This window comes from Lagenorhynchus albirostris, chromosome 20, assembly GCF_949774975.1.
Source record: "Lagenorhynchus albirostris chromosome 20, mLagAlb1.1, whole genome shotgun sequence".
Lineage (NCBI taxonomy): Eukaryota > Metazoa > Chordata > Mammalia > Artiodactyla > Delphinidae > Lagenorhynchus > Lagenorhynchus albirostris.
The window spans coordinates 35,429,234-35,448,979 of NC_083114.1; the positions used below are offsets into that span (position 1 = coordinate 35,429,234).

The window sequence follows — 19,746 nt, forward strand, 5'->3', positions numbered from 1 at the left end:
TTGTTATATTAGGAAGATATCGTTGGGTTTTTTTCTTAATCATGTTTTATTTTTTTATTATATATTTTTTTGACTGTGCCACACGGCTTGTGGGATCTCAGTTCCCCGACCAGGGAGTGAACCTGGGCCATGGCTTCCAAATCCTAACCACTAGACCACCAGGGAACTCCCACAGGAATGTATCTTCATGTTTAAAGGACCTAGGACCGGGAATTCCCTGGCGGACCTAGGGAATAAAGGACCTAGGACCAATATCTGTGTGCATACAGTTGGAAAATTAGTACAACATTTGTACTTTTTTACTGTTTTAAATCATTCAGTTAAATCCTTACATATCATTTACTATCTGCCATGCACAGTTCTAACCCAGTTTACAGAAGAAGGGCCGAGACACGGCTTGGTATTTCATGGCCAGTAAGTGGTAGAGTTGGGATTCGAACTCAGAGAGTCTGGTTCCAGAGTTCTTGGGCTTAAGTTCTATGCTTTGTTCCCTCCAACTGGTCGCTCCTCTAATTTGAAGTCAGGGGAATAAGACCATTTTTTCATGTATTAGCCACATGACTTGTAGAATCTCTCTACAAGAGTGTTAACGAGAAGGGTCTAGCGGGAGGCTCTTAGCCATTCTCCAGTCATGATGTTTTGAGAGAGATGCTTTGTATTTCCAGTGGCCGCAAACTATAGTTACAGGCTATCTGGAAATGTTTTTAGAAATCATTAAGTCCTACGAATGCTCTAATTTTGTTGATTTCCTTAATTCAGCTGTGTTGATTACTTCTCTTATACTGGAACCACTGGGTGATTCCTTCAGATTGAGTAAGAGCTGTAGATTCAGTGGCCCTATCACTTCTAAGTAAAATTGTAAACCTTGACCTCCTGGAGCTATTTTCACACACGTTCCTTACCTGTGCTGTTGATAAACGGTGTAAGGAAAGGCCAAGTCAACTATCAAAACAGTCTTCAACCATGTGTTTCCAGTTCGTATGATTTAAGTTACTTTGAAAAACGATCTTAAGGCACACCTTGGTAATTCACGATTTCTATATGTATAGATGTTGTGATAACTAGTCTTTTCGCTTTTATTTTTAAACCTTAAGGAAACCAAATGACCTCTTATTTCAAACTGATTCTGAAAGACCTTCTTAAAAAAGATCAATATATTTTGGTTTAAAATAAGAAGTGGTCACATTTTAGAAGCATGTGCTATTATGAATGAACTTATATTCCCTTTATTGTTGCTGTTAGTTTTGAACATGTTTAAACTGCACAATAAACAAAACTCAGTTTAAAAATAGCTCAGAAGGGACTTCCCTGGTGGAACAGTGGTTAAGGATCCGCCTGCCAATGCCAGGGGACATGGGTTCGATCCCTGGTCCGGAAAGATCCCACATGCCGCGGAGCAACTAAGCCCGTGCGCCACAACTACTGAGCCTGCGCTCTAGAGCCCACAAGCCACAACTACTGAAGCCTGCGCGCCTAGAGCCCGTGCTCTGCAACAAGAGAAACCACCGCAATGAGAAGCCCGTGCACCTCACCGAAGAGTAGCCCCCGCTCACCACAACTAGAGAAAGCCCGCACAGCAACGAAGACCCAACACAGCCAAAAATAAAATAAATTAAAAAAAATCAATTAATTAAAAAAAAAAGCTCAGAAGAATTTCTGTAGTTTCTATATGGATTAAATCTTGTTATACTAAGTGCCTACTATTTTGATTTTGGGTTAGTTAGAATTTGATTGGACCAAATATTGCTGAACCACTAGATGGGCTTTTGGAGGTTTAGATTAGGCTAAAAGTCTTGTCAGTAATGGTATTTGACTTGTGAATAGTAAACCTCTACTAACCATTTCTCAGTATTTGAGTTTTAAGATTTCTATTTTCGAACACGTGCTTCATACATATAGTCTGTAAGTGGAGCTTTGAGATCATCTTACAAGTAGGCAAACCTTGGAAAAAAAACATTGGGAAGCAGCTCGTGTCTGGAGGCTATTGGAAATTATGGGTCTAATTCCTTCCTTAAGTGTATTAAGTAATTTGACTCAGATGGCTCCGTTTCTTCATCTGCAAAGTAATTACAGTGATATCAGTACACTTCCTGACAGAGTTTTGAGGAAGCCGTCACCTTGCTGTGAAGAATTGTAATGTGTTCTTAGGGGCTTACAGTATCTAGAAGCCACGAGGTCCATATTTGTTGTGTTGCCCTTTGAAATCAAAAAAGTAAATGAAGACCATAACTGTCTTTATTATAGTCAACATTTTGTTGTCCAGTCTATTATTTGCATCAACAGAGAATTAAGTAAAAATTTTACAGTAATATCGTAAAAGCTATTCTATTCATGTTTCAGTAATAAATATCACTGAGTTTGTTTTCTAGTTTTTAGTCGCTGATAGGGAAACCAGTGTTTCAGCATTCTTTTTTATACAATCAGCAAGTTGATTTAAACCCAGTATACAAGTTGACGTTCCTTTTGGGGGCAGCCAAAAATGTTTGCTAAAGTGTCACACTGCTGTGAAAAGTATTGAAATGGTTGTTCCTAAACAGTACTGCTCAGGAATAGGAGTTGAAATGTAGCTCTGGTGGTAGATGTGTCATGTGGGTAATGGTTCTAGCTTTATTTTAGTGCAGGTAGAAAAGGAGGTTTGCTTTACAGGAGGGAAAAACATTGAGGACTTGGAAGGAAAAACACATTCCTCGTCTGGCATTATGAGCACTTTACTTCACTGATAAAATATGACCAGCGTGCAGAACAGAGAACAGGTGTAAAATATTTTTAGACAAACCTTGGCATATACTGTGGGTCACATCCCTTCTGTCTATACCCTCAAGTGTTTCAAAAATAATTGTGGAAAAACCACATTTACAAAATAAGCTAGACATTGCTTTTATGTGTTTTTTTGGTACTAAATGTGAAAGTCAAACATAAACTTCTTTCCCAACCACCAGGTCGCAGCTATTTTTAAAAACTGGTTCTCCACATGCCCTTGGACAGCTCCTGAGTCTCCTTTTCTCTTCCTTCCTTAGTGCTGTGGAGAGAGCTGGGAGAATATGACACCATAGCCTCCTTTGGAGTGTGAAAGCTAGGCTGTGATATTTCCCCAAACTACATTCTAATTCAAAACAATTTTGTACTTCCTTTAGGCTAGAAAGAAATAGGACAAGCGTAGACACGGTATCCACCTAGCTTGGTTTCAAGCAGATGGGTATAAACTGATGACTACTGGGTGCTGATAGACATGAACACTGGATACTCCTTCTATGAGTGTGGTTTAAGAAGTGGAATCATAGGACCCTAAAACTGTCTCTTTTAATTCAGAGTCCAGATGCCCTGTGACACGGGTTCAGTAGTTCTAGGCACAGTTCCTTTTTCTGTTTTGAACTAAATGCAGGTACTCCTTTCAGATGGCTTTTCCTGGCCACCCTTCCACCGTCCATGGATTCATTTCTAGTAAGGATGAAGGTTGGATTTTGATTTGTTTTGTAATGATCATATCTGTTCACTGATAATCCAGATCTGCCTGCTGACCTCAGAACTCTTTTCTTAAAAAAGAACACTCCTTGTTTTGTAAACTACCTGCCATTCATTTTTTTTTGGCCACACCGCTGAACCAGGGATCGATCCCGCGCCCCCTGCAGTGGAAGCGTGGAGTCTTAACCACAGGACTGCCAGAGAAGTCCCCATTCATTTTAAAGCTCTATAGAGTCTTTGTGACTTACTTTCTGCTAACTCCTTTCTATTTTCAGGAAACATGATGGGGATCCCTAAACCATTTCAATCCAATGCTTAAGATAGTTGCAATCCCTGGGCAGCCTTTCTAGAAACTAAGGTGTCACCAGAGGCCCTTTAACTAAAGACTTTGAGAACAACCCGGTTTTCACAAGGCTATAAAGGGTTTTGCCTGGAGAAATTTCATCTTTTTGAATCTTACAATAGGTTGGAAAATAGATTGGAAGAAAGGCAGGAAACTTTTTTTTTTTTTTGTAATTTAGGAAGAAATGTTTTTTGGAAGGAGACTCTTGTTTATCATCCGAGCCACGAAAGTTCAAAGAACTTTTCGGGTTCTGTATAAAGGGAATAGAGAGACAAAGGTAAGACCTTATCTCCCCAAGAGCCTCTACCAGAGGAGAAGAGTCTGGTAGCAGGTAGAAAGGAGATTAGGGTATGTCTCCTCTATCTGCCCTTCTTTCACGTGTGGGAAAGGCGAAAGAAGGGTAGAGGAGGGAGCCTGTGTGTGTGAGCCGTGGAACTCATCCTGGAGATCGTTTCCCCTGATGGATGCTTTGCAGAAATTTGGAGACACAGGACAAGTTTCCTAGTCCAGGCACACCACACTTTCCTGATGATTATGAGTTTTCTTCCAGGCTTTGACAGTGGGTAGGTAGCTATCTATCTGAAGGACGATGATTTTAATATTATCAAAAGTCTTGTGGAGTCCAGAGGCAATAACCAACCTCGGAAGCTCAATAATAATCGTCAACATTTCATAGTATGTACTGTGTGCAAAATACTGTTCTAAGCATTTGTACATTTTAGCTCACTTAAATTTCATAAGAAGCCTCGGAAGGTTATGCTATTTCCCTCATGTACAGAGGGAAGCAGAGTTTGTGACATAGTTACCCCCAGTAGAGTCAGGATTTGAATCGTGGGATTCTGTTTCCAAAGTCCACGATCCTTAACCGTTACACTGCTCCTTTGATCTCCGTAGGAAGGCTTTATGAAAGAACCACACCTGATTACATAGGAGACAGTATCTATAAACTGCGCTTTGTGTCATTTCCCTCCCCACACACCTAGCCTGGCCCTGTAAGTGGTCGTTTGCTCAGCAACCCCAAAATTGTGTTAATATCAGCCTTTGCCCGGCACGGTTAGGAAAGGGAAATATGCTGCAGAAACACAATGGGGAGTGGGTTATAGGAGTTTGCAGGTCATGGACTAGTTTTATGTACCCACTTCCTACTGCTGTCTGGGTGCTCAGATTCTCTGAGAAGTAACTCGAGACATTTCACGCACCTGAGGTCTTTGGTCCTGGGCTTTACTAGTCCTTATGCTAGATAGCAAAATGGTCAGGTTGACTCGAGGGTCAGATTCCATTCAAGTCCCTAAATTGTATCAAACAAAGTGAGGTAGCATTTACAACAGCCCCTGTGTTCACCCCCTTAACACATTTATTGACCATCTACTAGGTTAGGAGCTGGTGATGACGTATATAAACCTTTAGGACCTTTCCAATGGCTTACACTCTAGCAAACGATAACACACACCAAAATAATCATACACAGGAGAATATGGAGGTATGAACAAAGAAAGGGAGAGATCATGTCCACACGAGGGCTTCTAGACTGGGGAGGAGTAATCAAGTTATGAAGAATGGGTCACCTGGGGAAGCATGGGCTCTCTCAATTTCCCAGCTGCCGTGGAGGAAAAACTTGGTCCTGGTTCTTTTTCTTCGTCTGACGTGTCCACAGTGGGAGACTTAGTGCTGTAACTCTTAGGAAAAAAAAAAAAAGCAGAGGAAATCTGTCCCTGCTTCCAGTCCATCACTCCCAGGAAAAACTGCCTTTGACTTTGGACATTGTAATTTTTTTTTCATTGCTCCAAGCTCTGAACAGAAATATTGTGAAAGAGAGGTGGTTTAGAATTTCTTTATTCATGAGACCCAGGGGTGGGATGAGGAGGTCAGGGAAGAATTCCAAGGAAGAAGTAGTGGTAGTGAGGGAGGGGAAGTACAGGAGGGGCAGCTCCAGTTCCCATCCCAGTTTCAGTTTAAATGCTTATCTTAAAAACCTCCTCAGGCTAGAAGCTCCCTCTAGGGGTCATCTCATTTGTTTTCCTACCTTTAGAGACAAAACCTCTTTCTGTTTTTGTAATTATCAGGGTTCACAGCAGATGGTGCCCTTCCAGAAGTTGGTGTCGGTGGAATCTGTGTGTGTGTGTTCACTGCAGAAATTCAGACACGCACAGCTCACTCCCACTTGCGGTACCCATCACCACATTCTACTTCTGGCCGAGGTTACTATCTTTTCAGAGCTCAGCTGTTCGGCTTTCCAGTTTGGCTTTTTCGATGCTTATAATATCTTCCAGTTTGAGCATAAATCAAAAAAAGGACTTTGGCAGGGAAGCTTTGTAACATCTAAGCAAGAAATTGACAGCCACAAATACCTTTTCCCCTGGGTCACTTTCCCTGAGCAATGCTTTTCTAGAGTCTCCTCTAAGCTTCCCTTGCGGCTGAGCACTCTGTCATCTACTGAAAATACTGCCACAGGCTGGCCAAGCCCCTTCACGTGACCTGGGACTGTTCAGAGAGCATCACTGTTCTTTATGAAACGTGGATCTTGCATTGGAACAGAAAACATCAGTGTCTGGTCCCTGTCTCACCCCCACTTCACCAGTAGGGATAGAGGTCTAGGCACAACAAGTTTGTCTCCAGACTCCTTAGTAACTGCTAAGAACTGAGCAAGAATGTTCTATAGCCGTGTAGGGGTTTCATTAAGCCTCCAAGTAAGACTACTCCTGGTAACTCTGTACAGGAAAAGAGTATGGGCCTTGGGGTCAGACTTCGAATTGAATCCCAAACTCAACCTCGTGTAGCTGTGCCCCGTTAAACTTATTCAGCCTCAGATTTCTTATCTGAGAAAGCCTGCTTGTTACCTTGAGTGTGAGGACTGTGTAAGGGATGTGAGGCATTGAGCGTAATCCTTTTCCCCACAGGGGATAACCTGACCTCTCTGGACTCTTCTGTGAGAGGGGCTTGCATCCCCATCTCTTCTGTCTCTCGGCCTGTGGTTAGCCTTAAGGGCATGTGATCAGCATATTTAGGGGAGGTCAGCTGGCCTTAAACATGCCTCTTCATAAGAATTCTACGCAGTGAAACTTCCTGGTGGATCAGCAGGGAGAAAGGAGGAAGCAAAAGAGAAAACTGTACTTCACTGTTCTTGAACCTGTGGTGGAATATCTTATACATGTGGTTAAATACATGGGCTTTGGAGTCACATAGACCAACCTGAGCTTGGATTCCTGCTTGGCCAGGGGCCTTAGGCAAATTATTCAATCTCTCTGAGCCTCAGTTTCATCATCTCTGAAATGGAGAGAATATTAAATGGAGGTGAATGACATACATACCACAGGTGTGTAAATAGTCAATGAGCTAGTGTATGTTGAGCGCATATTAGGTGCTGCAGGCTATTAGTAATGAAAATTATTAACCCTGCCATCAGGGCATCTAGGTGGTAAAGAGTGGGTATCTTCCATGAGGCCTGAGATGGGGATGGGTCGCCATCTGTGGAAGTCTCACGGAAGCTGCATTCCGCTCATCCGTGAACACCAGCTTTTCCTCTTATTAGGGTCACAGGGTGAAATTGTTGGTTGTGATGACTGAGAGGATTACTTTGAGTCTGAGTTACTGGTCACACCAAAACTCTGAGGCTGTTTCCCCTTTTATTCTGTTGGCCTTTTTGGTGCATTGAGATGGGGAGTGGTGCTTGAAATAAAGGGTAAGAACTCAGCTCCAGGGACTTCCCTGGTGGCGCAGTCGCCAACTCAGGGGACATGGGTTTGAGCCCTGGTCTAGGAAAATCCCACATGCCGTGGAGCAACTAAGCCCGTGCGCCACAAGTACTGAGCCCTCGCGCCACAACTACTTACTGAGCCCGTGTGCCACAACTACTGAAGGCTGCGCACCTAGAGCCCATGCTCCACAACAAGAGAAGCCACCGCAATAAGCCCACGCACCGCAACGAAGAGCAGTGCCCGCTCGCTGCAACTAGAGAAAGCCCGCATGCAGCAACGAAGACCCAACGCAGCCAAAAATAAAAATATAATAAAATAAAAATTTAAAAGAAAGAACTCAGCTCTACACTTGGAGGTATGAACCATCTCTACCTCATTACTCCACTTGTCTCCGCTTGCTTCCAACCACCCAACCCAGAGTGTGTGCCTCTCTTTCCCTTCCTCTCGCTTCTCTCCTTTCTGGCTACCCTTATCCTGGACTCTTCCTTTGTCAGCAAAGGAGACTGCATCTGTTCTTACTTTGCTGTCCAAGAGCAGATTTGAGGAGAGAGGCCTGTTCTCATCTCCTGGTTCTTTCCAGCCACAGGTGGGAACGTGCAACAGCAATTATTCCCAACCAGCTGGAGCAATCAGGCCCAGGGCTGACTACGACTGGAGAGGCACTATGAAAACCATTATTATTCCATTTTTATAGATGAAGATGCTGAGGCAGGAGGCGTTAACTTACCCAAAGTCACAGAGCCAGTATTTGAGCGCAGGTAGTTCGACTCAAGAGCCCATGCTCTGCCATGACTCTGGCCTTTCCTCACGGCCACTCACCCTGTACACCAGTGAAATTTGGGGGCCTTAAGGCCTAAAACATCTGGTGCCTCTTTTTTTTTTTTTTTTTTTGGTGCCTCTTTTTAATTCAATTCAATTCTAACAGCAACGACCATAACAAACAAATTAATTCTTAGCCCTTTATTCAGCACTTCCACAGACGTCTCTGAAGAGCTGGGGGTCACCTGGCCCACTAGTGAGAGCACTTTCCCAATTGTCGTGGGCACTGTGCCATGCCATGAGAGGATTTGACCTGGAGCCCCTACTGTCTCCCTCCCATCAGCAGCCCCTCTCTGTCATACTTAGCTAAAAGTTTGGTAAACTCATCTTCCCCTGAGTGCCACAACTGTTGGGTCTTGGTGTGTGTGTACTCATCTGTGTACCTCTTTAGGAAATCTGGGATATTGAGAAAGGCCATCAAGAACTTTATCTGCAAGAAGGCTTAGCAGAAGCCTTCTGGGAGAAAAGATGAGGGGATTTTTCTGAAGCTGAGATTAGAGTCTAGAGACAGTAGGGCAATTCCAAAAGCCCTTGTGGCGGTAGGACCCATGAGACCAAAACTAGGAACAGGAATCCCTGGAGCCCTTGGCAGGGCAGGAGCTAGAGTCAGGGCCCGCACCCTTACACAAGATCTCTGCCGGAGAAAACAAGAATTAACGGTTTAATCCTTTGTGACAGGGCTATCCAACAGAATTTTCTGTGATGCCGGAAATATTCTATGTCTGTGTTGTTCAATATGGTAGCCACTAATCTACATGAAATGTGACCCTTGGACTATAGCTAGGGGGGCTGAGGAACTGAATTTAAACATTTGATTTCCTATGAATTTACTTACATGAATTCAATACTAACTATTGGAGGGTGCAGCTTTGTGACTTTCTGTACAGCCTTGGCACTCCTGGAGGTCAGGGACCAGTTAGAAAACGTGGTTATGGACGTTCAGGCGGGGAACGGCCATTTGGGGCCCTCAGCCTTTAGCTGAAATGGTTAAAATATATATGTTACCCTGGAAAGAATATGGGCACTAAAGTCAGACAGACCTAGGTCTGAATCCTGGCTCTTCCATTTATTGGCCTTATGACCTTGGGCAAGTTTCCTTTAAACGTTTAGATTCAGATTCAGCACCTGTAAAACAGGGGCAATAATACCTCTGAGGTCATCGCTTCCTCCATAAGGTCTGTAGGGCTGGCTTCATTCAGTCATTCATTCATTCCACAAGTATCTGTTGAAACCCTCTATGGTCACGCCTTGTGCTGTGAACAAGGCCCTCCTGAACATTGCTGCCTAGGGTGGGGTCTATCACACGGTGAAACAGTAAAAGATGCAGCTGAGAGAAGGTTGTGAGGATTAAACCGGACAACATTTTGTAAAGTGCCTGATCAGAGTTGTTCACACCCGGGAATTCCCTGGCAGTCCAGTGGTTAGGACTCAGCGCTTTCACTGCCAGGAGCCTGGCTTTGATCCCTGGTCAGGGAACTGAGATCCCACAAGCCCCACGGTGCGGCCAAAACAAATGTGGTCCCAGGAGAGCAGCATTAGCAGAACCTGGACACTTAAAAAAAAGAAAAGAGTTGTTCACCCTGAAATGCCCATCCGCTCTCTTCTGGCACTGGGCTCCTCCCCTGCTGGGGTTCCTCACCACTTCCCCAGGCCCTGTCTCTACTTCCTGGCTGTTCACCCAGAAAGGAGACAACACTGTCACCATCCTCTGTCAGAACTGGGTGTGTCCCTCACACCAAGACAGAAAACAAATGATCAGGGTGGGTATATATGCATCCTGCCAGGTCTCTAGCTGTATCCTGAAGACTTGAAAAGGACAAGAGACACACCCAAGTACCTCACCTCACCCCAACAGACGTGCTGGAAAGGGGCCCTACCTCTGGGAGGGTCCAGTCCAGGAAGCACTGGAGATGCAGCCTACTCTCCCCTTGTCTGGGTGTCCAGGGTGTTGCTGGAGACCTGGATGTCAGAGATTCACGTCCTGGGGTTAGCTGGGGTGGGACACAGAGAATCCAGCCCAACCCCGAAATAGGAGGCAGAGAGGCGGGAAGGAGAGGGTGGTGGACTGCCCACCTGCCTGCCCTACCCGCTCCCTCAGGGCAGCGCTAGCTAGAGGGTTAGGCTTCCTTCCTCCCGACAGCTTGAGTGTCACCTGACCTCAGGGCACATTCCAGAATGAGGCCACAGCCAAGAATAGGACCCAGGAACCCTGCCCTCCATCCTGCCTGTATTAATCACACACTCCCAGAGCAGGAGGGAGACTTCAGACTCTGGGGAGGTGGAAGGAGAAGGAGACGGTATCAAGAAGTGGAGCTGGGCAAAAGGAAGGAAGACCCCAAAGGAGCCCTTCACAGCCCTGTGGTCTCCAGTGCACCGTGCGGCCCTTGGTCCCGGGACCATTTGTTCATCCAGCGAATCCCCCTGGTCCCTGCAAGCTGGGCCCACCGGCCTCCCAGAGCCCTAAGCAGTGGCTCTGGCCAGGTATCAGTGCAAGTGCAGAGGGAGATGGAGACTTGGAGAAGAGTGTGCGGCCTGGGCACAGCGGAGGCTCCCCAAGGAGCTGAGTCTCGAAGGATGAGCAGGCTCCGGAATCCAGGCCATGACTGCTCACGTGTGTGACAGAAATACCATGTGACACGTAACCTCATAAGCATGGGGTGGTGTGCGTGTGGCTGACGGAAGACAGGCTCTTTGGAGACATTTGGGGTCCTGATGGGATTCCACACTGCCCAGCCCAGAGCCGCGCGCGTGTGTGTGTGTGTGTGTGTGTGTGTGTGTGTGTGTGGTGTGTGACATGCTGGGAGAAATAGCATAGCATGAGCATTAAGACCCTAGAAGTCAGACTGCTTAGGTTCAAATCTCGGCTCTGCCACTTAGCGGCTGGGTGATCTTGGACAAGCTTCTCGTCTCCTTAGCCTCAGTTTTCCCACCTACAAAAGAGCATTCTGTCTCCCACAGGCATGACGGAGATGACAAGAGATGACATCTGCCCTGCAGTAAGCGCCCACTCAATGTTGATCCTATAGCAGGATGGTGCGACACAGGGCGCAGTCCACAGTCTGAGGAAATCGCCATGTAGCTGTATTTATTCGCCCCCTTCACTCATCAGGTTCCTCCCCCGGTCCCTGCTCTCTGGCCCCCCTGTCCAGGGGTGACATCAGACTATGGGGCAGTGTGTCCTAGGAGGCTGGAGGGGCTGGGGGACTCAGAAGGTGGAAAAAGCCAAGCCGTCCTGCCCCTGTCTTGTCCTCCTCCAAGCGGAGGCCTCAGAGCTGGTCTGGAGACAGCCGGCACCAGAACGAGCCTCTGAAGGCAGAGAGCTGGGGTAGAGGCGGAGGAGGGTGGAGAGAGGGAGACAACAGATGCGAGCAGGGGAGGAGCGAGAATCCAGCGACAGGAAAGCAGGTGAGTCTGACCTCGACCTGAAGGAGGGCTCAATCCCCCTATATCCTGGGGCCAAATCTCCCAGACGGGGTAGGCTGGGCCTCCCTAGGTCACCTGGCAACCAGGCCCTGGGAATTCAGTTCAGCCTGCACTCAGCACCTCCCAGAAGCCAGTTACTACGTAAGGCCTGGGTGACAGAGAGAGGCACAGACTTGGTTTCAAGGACAGAAAATAAACGCCATGTGGCAGGTCCACCACGATCATTGATACTATATCACCCTTTCCCCAAGTACCCATATTTTCCAAATCCCAAATCAACCTATGCGGGGTGGTCAGTTTGGGATGTACCCCGAGCAGCAGAATACAACATTTGAAGCTGCGTGGTCACGGAGCCTGTGAAACCTGAGGTCTGGATGGAAGGGCGAGGGGAGGAGAGCAGTCCTGGGGGCCTGCTGTCAGCCAGGGAGCTGCTGAGGGCGCAGAGGGGGCCCAGGGGCACCCACCTGTGCCAGGTTCTGTTTCCTAGGCTTTTCAGTTAGACACAGTTAATAGGGTCGAGCACCTCAAGTCTCCATGAACTGCTCTGTCTTACAGATGAGGAAACAGGCTCAGAGAGACGGCGGATACGTGTCAGAGCCCAAATTCAGCCCTAGGTGTGTCTGACTCCACAGGCTGGGCCTTCCCACCCTGCCAAGCTGGGGATGGAGTGTGACAGGGACCCCAGGTCTGCCGCTGTGTGTGGCCAGTGCCTGAGATCAGATCCCCTGAGCCTCTCACACCTCCACCCGGCAGTCACAGGGCTCAGCCCCACGTCTATGCAAGTGGAGGGAAGAGGGGAGGTGACAGGTGCCGGCATGTGGACACTTGCCCCCTCGGGCTCTAAGGTGATGTGCCACTTATTGGGGCACCTCAGCCCAGAAGCAGGTGCAACAGTGTGTCCGCACTCTGAGGGAAGGGAAGGAGTTACTCCCTGGTTCTGGACCTGAGAGGGGCAGGGCCTGCGTCGGGTGCTCACACCTTCTTGTTAAGTTCCGTGCTCCCAGTGGTGACTTGAGGAGCTCCCACTCCTCTGGCCTCTCTTCTCTCTCAGGGAGGAGCTTGTCTTCTCCATCCTGGCCCCTCCTTATTGCAGGGAATTATCTCTAAGGAGGGATCGACCCGGACTGGGCTGGGCTGGGCCTGGATTCCTCCTTGGGGCTATGGCCCGGGAAGACCAGGGAAGTGGACAGGGGTCAGGTGTCCCTCGTGCTTAGCTGGCTCCCAGCCTAGGGGACAGACAAGCTGGGAGCATGCCCTGGCTGAAAACTCCTGAACACATCTCCGGGGAGGGGTGCTGCTGCCTCAGCCTGGGAACCCAGCCACGTGCTCTGAGCACCCAGGGCTTTGAGACCAAGCCTCACCCAGAGGCCCCCTAGGGAGTAACAGCAGGACAGCAGCATGGCCCCCTGCCCACTCCTGTCTTTTCCACCTTCGTGCCCCTGAACTGACCATCAGCGTTGGGGTCTGGAGTCTGCCCTGGCCCACCGTGCTGTTGTGATGGGGCAGGGGACCGAGATACGAGGCAGAACACCTGGGCCTACACCCTGTGCCTTCCTGCCCGTGTTCCTGGGTGAGTTACCTGGCCTCTCTGGCCTCAGCTCTCCTGCGTCTAATGTACAGAGCTGGGGTGGGCGCCACAGTAAGAAGTCCCGTTACCACCTCAACAGGATCCAGGTGGACAGATTAACCCCCCCCACCCCCCAGCTCCCCCCCCAACCACCAGGTCGCCAAAGAAACGACACTACCCACCCCCCCCCCGTCCTGCCCACATTAGCCCAAACGAACCACACAAGAAGGGCTGTTGATACTCGGAGATTTTAATTGGTATCTTTCCCCCCACATTTGAGGAAGAAACAAAAATGCCCCACAAAGACCTTCTTCAGCTATGGAGGGGCACGGACAGAATGAAGGGCTGAGGAGGGAATGGGGGTAGAGGAAGAGCTGACGGTGGGTTTCCCCAAAACTTTACCTAGTGGTGTGGTGGCAGACCTGCACAGGAAGTCCAGAAACAGAGGTCACCAACAAGCTGCCGCACGCCCAAACCGGCCCTCCCAGGCCACACCTAGAGCCTCTCTCCGGGTCCCTGCGGCTCCCAAGGCCACCACCAGATGGGAGCATCGAGCAACATTCCTTTTCCTTCCCAGGCCTGCCTCCCCTCTTCCCTCCTTTCTTATTCCTTCACCAACCCCCTTCCCTGCCTGCTTTTCCTCCTCCTTTATTTCTCTTCCCACCAAAACAGATCCTGGGGCTTCTATCTGCTTTATGTCCAAGGAAGCCAGTGGCAGCTGAAAGCACGCTGTCTGTTAAAAATGGGATTTTTGACAGCGGGGAGAGCCAGCCATCGGTCTGCTTCTGGGGGAGCCCTGGGGCCTGGACATTTGTGTACATTCACTATGAGCTGGGCAGTGACTAACATCTCTCTGTGGTCCTAGCACCTGGCACCCAGTAAGTATCCGGAAAATGTCCACTGAGTTGGATTGAACAGAACTGAATCAATAAATCAACAATCAATAAACTAATCAATAAAGCCAAGGGAGAAGAAACATGAGAAACGTGCTTTTCACCACATGTGCTGTGGTGACCTCAGAGACTGCCAGGTCAACCTCACCGAAGCACAGGCTGACCACCGCCCAAAGGCACCTGCCCGGCAGCCTCCACTCAGGGCAAGCCTCCCGATTCTCACTTCCCACAATCCCCCCATGAAGTGGTTTCTGCTCATAGCGCTCTGGGGGGCTGTGGGAAATTTGTCCCATCAGTTCCTGGGCCCTCCTTTCCATCCCCACCTACTTCTTTTGCAAACCAATTCATTCCACTATTCCTGTGACCATCGTGCAGCCTCCATCTCTAGAATCCTGGCTGGGAGGCTGGCTAGGGGCAGGGAGGCTGGGAGAGCCAGGGGAGGGAGTGGCCAGCCAAGAGAAGCTAAGAAGGCCAGAGCAGACTGGTCATTAGGAATAACCTGCAGGTGCCTGTTGACTTCTCCTTTTGTCCCCCACAGCTGAAAAGACACCCCCTCTTTATTGAACTCAAAGAATAGAAGTTGGTCTAAGACCCTCGGGTGGCTTTTTTCTTTTCTTTTCTTTTCTTTTTTTCTTTTCTTTTTTTTAACATCTTTATTGGAGTATAATTGCTTTACAATGGTGTGTTAATTTCTGCTGTGTAACAAAGTGAGTCAGCTATACGTATATCCCCATATCTCCTCCCTCTTGCGTGTCCCTCCCACCCTCCCTATCCCACCCCTCTAAGGTGGACACAAAGCACAGAGCTGATCTCCCTGTGCTATGCGGCTGCTTCCCACTAGCTGTCTGTTTTACACTTGGTAGTGTATATATGTCCATGCGGTGGCTTTTTTCGGATGCGTTGATTGACATTCCCCTGCTGACCTAAGACCATCTAATCTGATCTTGCCCAGTTTGCTGACTGAGGGGTGCTGGGGATGGGTCAATGGAGGAAGGTCAGGGACAGGACTGGGGAGGGGCGGAGGGCCTCACTGCAAGCCTGGGAACTCCTTGAGGACGTCACAGGTTTTCTTGTGCATGACCTCGCGCAGCTTCCGAACCCGCCGGGTGCTCGAGGCCCCCACGAAGCTGTCGGGCCGCAGCATGGCCATGCCGCCGTCCACCTCACCCATGATGATGAGCGGCGTCTCGCCCACCGTCACGTTGGGGCAGGGGCAGGTCCAGTCCACGTGGAGCAGAGTGACCTCCAGCGGCTCCCGGCCCAGGAACTTGAGGCCCATCTTCTCATCCTTTAGGACCTCGTCCACAGTCACCAGGGCGCGACCTGAGTCGGGCTCCTCTGTCAGCTCAGAGATTCGGCCCAGGATGACAAAGTCGCTCCGACAGAAGCTGGTGACGAGCTTCTGCCTTGGCTTGCAGGCCCGGCAGCGCTGGTTCCCCCGAGGGAAGGGGCAGGACTCCTCGCAGGCCTCGCGGCTCTCAAAGTTGTTGCCGTTGCCCTCGCAGCCGCCGTAGACAAAGGACTGGCACTGGCCCGTCTGGCTGTTGTAGGCCCAGCGGGGCTCGTAGGCCTTGCAGGGCCCCTGCAGGGGGGGCAGGCTGCACACGGCCAGCGGCCCGCTCACGCAGGCCAGCATGCAGGCCTCGTAGGTCTCAAAGTGGTTGCGGTTGCGGTGGCAGTGGCCAAAGGTGAAGGTCAGGCAGCTGTTGGCCTGGGCGTCGAAGTACCAGCGGGTCTGCTCCTCGCCGCAGTCCTCACTGTCAGGGGGCTTCAGGCACTCGGCTGCGGGGAAGGCTGTGCCATTCGGGCTGCTCTCCTCGGTGGCCGAAGGCCGACCCCCCCGGACCACCGACAGCGGGAAGTCAGCACGCAGGACGCCGGCGGCGTTGCGGGCCGTGCAGGTGTAGATGCCGGCGTCCTGGGGCTGGGCGCTGTAGATGACCAGCTGGGCGATGTTGGTGACCACCACGTTGCCGCGCACATGGTTGGGCCTCATGACCACGTTCTCCCGATCCTCCAGCTGCTTCTCCCAGGTGATCTCGGGCCGGGGCCGGCCCACCACATCACAAAGGAAGCTCACTGTCTCACCCACAGTGACCGACTGGTGCGCGGGGTAGTTGAGCAGAGCTGGGGCCGCTGTGTCCAGCCCAGGGGTCTCTGGGGGGGCCGTGGTGGGGTGCACGGTGGTTTCGGGTGGTGGGGGGCTGGTGTTGGGCCAGGTGAAGTGATAGCGGCAGGTGACGACAGCCAGTGTGATGCCCTTGGAGCAGGCCTCGGCGTCCATGTAGCAGCGGTTATAGTAGGTGAGGCCGTCGGAGGCACAGGTGAAACTGGGCTCCTTCTCACAGCGGTCTCTGCACTTGCACACGGGCTGGCCGTCCCAGATGTCACATTCGGAGCCCTGCTGCAGACACATGAAATGGTCGCATGTGGCCTCCTTGGGCATGCCCACGGGGCCCTTCTTCCCCTTCACGTCCATGTAGCGGGCCGCCACACAGCTCTTGGTCCCACACACGTTGGGGCAGCACTTCTCATAGGTCTCACACTCCTGGGGAGAGCCAGATGGAGAGGTCTGAGCAAGGAGGAGAAGGAAGAGAACACAGGCTCCCCCCCACTCTCCCCCATGGTCTCCAGGGAAGGGAACTAATAGGTGCTCACGTACCATGAGAAAACCATTTCGATAATACTAATAGCTAATGTATTCACCCACTATTTGCCCAGCCTTCTTCTAAGAACATTTATATCTGTCAGCTTATCTAATGCTCATCACAATGGGTACAACCATCATTCTCACTTCACAGGTAATGATAACTGAGGCACAGAGAGACAAGGTAACTTGCCCGAGGTCACACAGCTAGCAGTGTGGGAAGAGGAAGGTCACATGCTGTAAGAGGGAAAGTCTTCCTACTACCATGAGATGAGATGAGGATGCAGAAACTAAGAGAGGAGCCGCTCAAGTCCACAGAGCTGGGAAGTGGTGGGAAAGGGCTTCAAGCTCCAGGTGGATGGGACTCTGATGAGGTATTTTTCTTCTACATCCTATCGTTACTGCCGTGAGGTGTCGACTGGAACAAACGAGCCTGCCTTTTTTTGTCTCTTCCAATGGGGATGCCCTGGCCAAATGCTAAGAGGGAAAAGTCGGACACCACGGGGACAGCTCTTCAAGGCCGTCCACATACACATCAGGAACGGCAGCTCTGATGCTGGCCCACGTTCATCCAAAGCCTAGAGGAAGGGCAGGCAGGACAGGCCCAGGACACCAGGTCTGGCCACCGTTGGCTGTGCCACTTCCAACCTGTGGGACATTGCACGGGGAAATCCACAGGGGGAAAAAGTCCCTTTGTGTGGCAAAGGTCAGCAAGGCCATCAGCATGGACTTGCCAGGCTGTGTAATTCCCTCTGATTCTCTGTGGAGCCACATACGGCATTAGTTTAATTCCTCAAAATTAGCAACACGCTCTGGGGCCGACACAAACAAGGATTTCACGTGGTGTTTTCGCTGGGATGTGGGCAGTGCCCCTAATCCTGAGCCCTGCTCGTGGCCCTGGGAGCTGCTCACCACCAGGGCAGGCCTCGTGCGGCTCCAACTTTCCCTTCAGCCCCTGCGACATTCCACATCAACTAAGGGCTACGTGGAGCCCGCCTGCCCGACTTGTTTACTGTTTTCCCCTCTCGGCTCAGAATGGGGACTTTGTTTTGCAGCCCTTGCTTGGCATAGGCTTCTAGGCCACACCAGGGAGGCTCTGGGACAGGGATGGACAGATCTCAGAGCTGGGGTCTGCGGAAAAGGGACCCAGCGAGAGGGGGAGAGGAAGAGGGGGCTGAGTAGCAGAGAACCTGCTCCTTGCCGGAGGGCCCTTCAATTCCTTAAAGACTCTGGCCCCGGAAGCTCCTTCAGGACTCAGAGGTCCAGGAAAGCCTGGGTCCCTGGGGACCAGGGGAAGGTATTTCTGGGCACAGAAAACCTGGAGGGAATTTTTAGGACAGTTTTTGCTTAAGGGCTCAGAACATACCCGTAGGCTGTCCATATCCCCAGCCCCACGGAGGTGCCTTCTCCCCAAGACACACAGCATCAGCCAGAGTCTCACTGTCTCCGAGCCGCACCTGATTTATCAGGCCAGCCTGTGCCAATGAAACAGCCTTGCCCGCAAACGTGGCCAACACACAGCACGACCTCAGCCGGATGGGGACGCTCCACCCCTCCCTAGTCCTTACCTTCCTTTCCCTCGGCTCCGCCGCTGCTCCCTGCCAGTGAGAGGCCTGGATCGTCCCGTGGGCACTGTGAGGGACAGGCCGCTCTCCCCAGGGCCAGCCTATGCTCTCGTAGGTTACATGCATTCGGCAGAGGGAGCATCATGGTCTCCCATGGTCCCTGGTGATGACCAACCCAGCCCGAGCCCCAGGAGCTGCCAGACTGGCAGGACACATCTCTGCCCAGGCAGGCGTCAGGTACCAGCAGGAGCTTCACCCCATGGGGAAGTGACGGGAACAGCCCTCGGGCTCAGGAGCTGGGAGGGAATTGCCCTAGAACCAGGCCTGCCCTGAGTGCTGGGAGGCGCGAGGGATTTGGCAGGTTGAAACCTAGTCTACGTGCCCGCTACGGACACCCAGAGAGTCTGTTCAGATCCACTCCTGCCCACCCTCCCCATCAGCCTGCTCTGATCTCAGGGTCAGGGTCCAAACCCCCGGGGAAGTGGCCCAGAGGCCAGATGAAGCCTCAGCTCTGTGGTCAGATGGCTGCGGGGTGCAGGCCCACCCTCCCCTCCCTGGCCATGGAGCCTTGCGCTGCCTATTGCGGGGTCCTGAGTTCCACTCTCACCTGTCGACAGGCCGTGGGTGGGTCACGCCAGTCTCTCTGATGTGCCTGGCATAGTGCTGGCTCAGAGCAGCCCTCCGCAGACATGAGACCAGGAATCCGAAGATTCCCAGCCCCTGAGAAACGCTGATACCACGCCCACCTCTTCTTCCAGGCCTCGAAGTTAGACAGACATCACACCCTGTTTATTTCCATGTGGCCCGGGGCTGGGCTCCTTCACGTTCCAAGGCGTTCCCACCACCCAGCTCCCACTCTCCCTCGCTAACAAGACCACGTGGCCTGTCTCAGGCTTCCGGATTCACACTCACCTGGTCCGTCTCACACTCCCGCTTGCAGGTGCTCTGGGCATCCACCCAGAGGTTGGGGTTCATGTCGTTGGGGCAGATGCCAGCGTGAGAGTATCGGATGGGCGGCAGTGCCAGGCCTCGCGGGGGCGCCCCCAGCAGCAGCAGCAGCAGCGCTGCCATCTGTCCCCAGCAGGACCGGGAACAGCGGCACCCCGGGGCCCGCATGGTGGGGTCTGCGGCGCCCAGAGACCTCCCCTGAGACGGCGCCAGGGCTGGGGCCCCCAGGGCCTTGTGCTCTTCGGGGGGCTGCAGACACCTGCCCTGCCCACCCCAGCGGGCCTCCTCGCCGCTGCTAGGGCTGTAGCTGCCGAGGCTGCCTCCACCAGGTCCGTGGAGCCCGCCGGGCTGTGCAGCCTCAGATGAAGGGGGCTCCCTCTCCGG

General features: G+C 51.2%; 1 protein-coding gene and 1 long non-coding RNA gene across 2 annotated transcripts; one reads left to right on the forward strand and one right to left on the reverse strand.

Annotated features, from left to right (window-relative positions):
• Positions 1 to 10,605: 10,605 nt before the first annotated feature.
• Positions 10,606 to 14,782, forward strand: LOC132511535 (uncharacterized). The gene is made up of 3 exons (XR_009537633.1): positions 10,606 to 10,930; positions 11,278 to 11,315; positions 14,175 to 14,782. It is a non-coding gene; the product is annotated as an uncharacterized LOC132511535 (long non-coding RNA).
• A 447-nt stretch (positions 14,783 to 15,229) lies between these two features.
• Positions 15,230 to 19,530, reverse strand: WFIKKN2 (WAP, follistatin/kazal, immunoglobulin, kunitz and netrin domain containing 2). The gene is made up of 2 exons (XM_060134543.1): positions 19,327 to 19,530; positions 15,230 to 16,750 (listed from the first exon to the last, which is right to left on the reverse strand). The coding sequence occupies exons 1-2, from the start codon at positions 19,528 to 19,530 to the stop codon at positions 15,230 to 15,232; spliced, it is 1,725 nt and encodes a 574-aa protein (XP_059990526.1).
• Positions 19,531 to 19,746: the final 216 nt, after the last annotated feature.

Coding starts and splice junctions, on each gene's coding strand:
- WFIKKN2 (XM_060134543.1), bottom strand. CDS start 19,530: ATGCGGGCCCCGGGGTGCCGCTGTTCCCGGTCCTGCTGGGGACAGATG. Junction 16,751..19,326: donor GGGAGTGTGAGACGGACCAG/GTGAGTGTGAAT, acceptor GGCTCTCCCCAG/GAGTGTGAGACCTATGAGAA.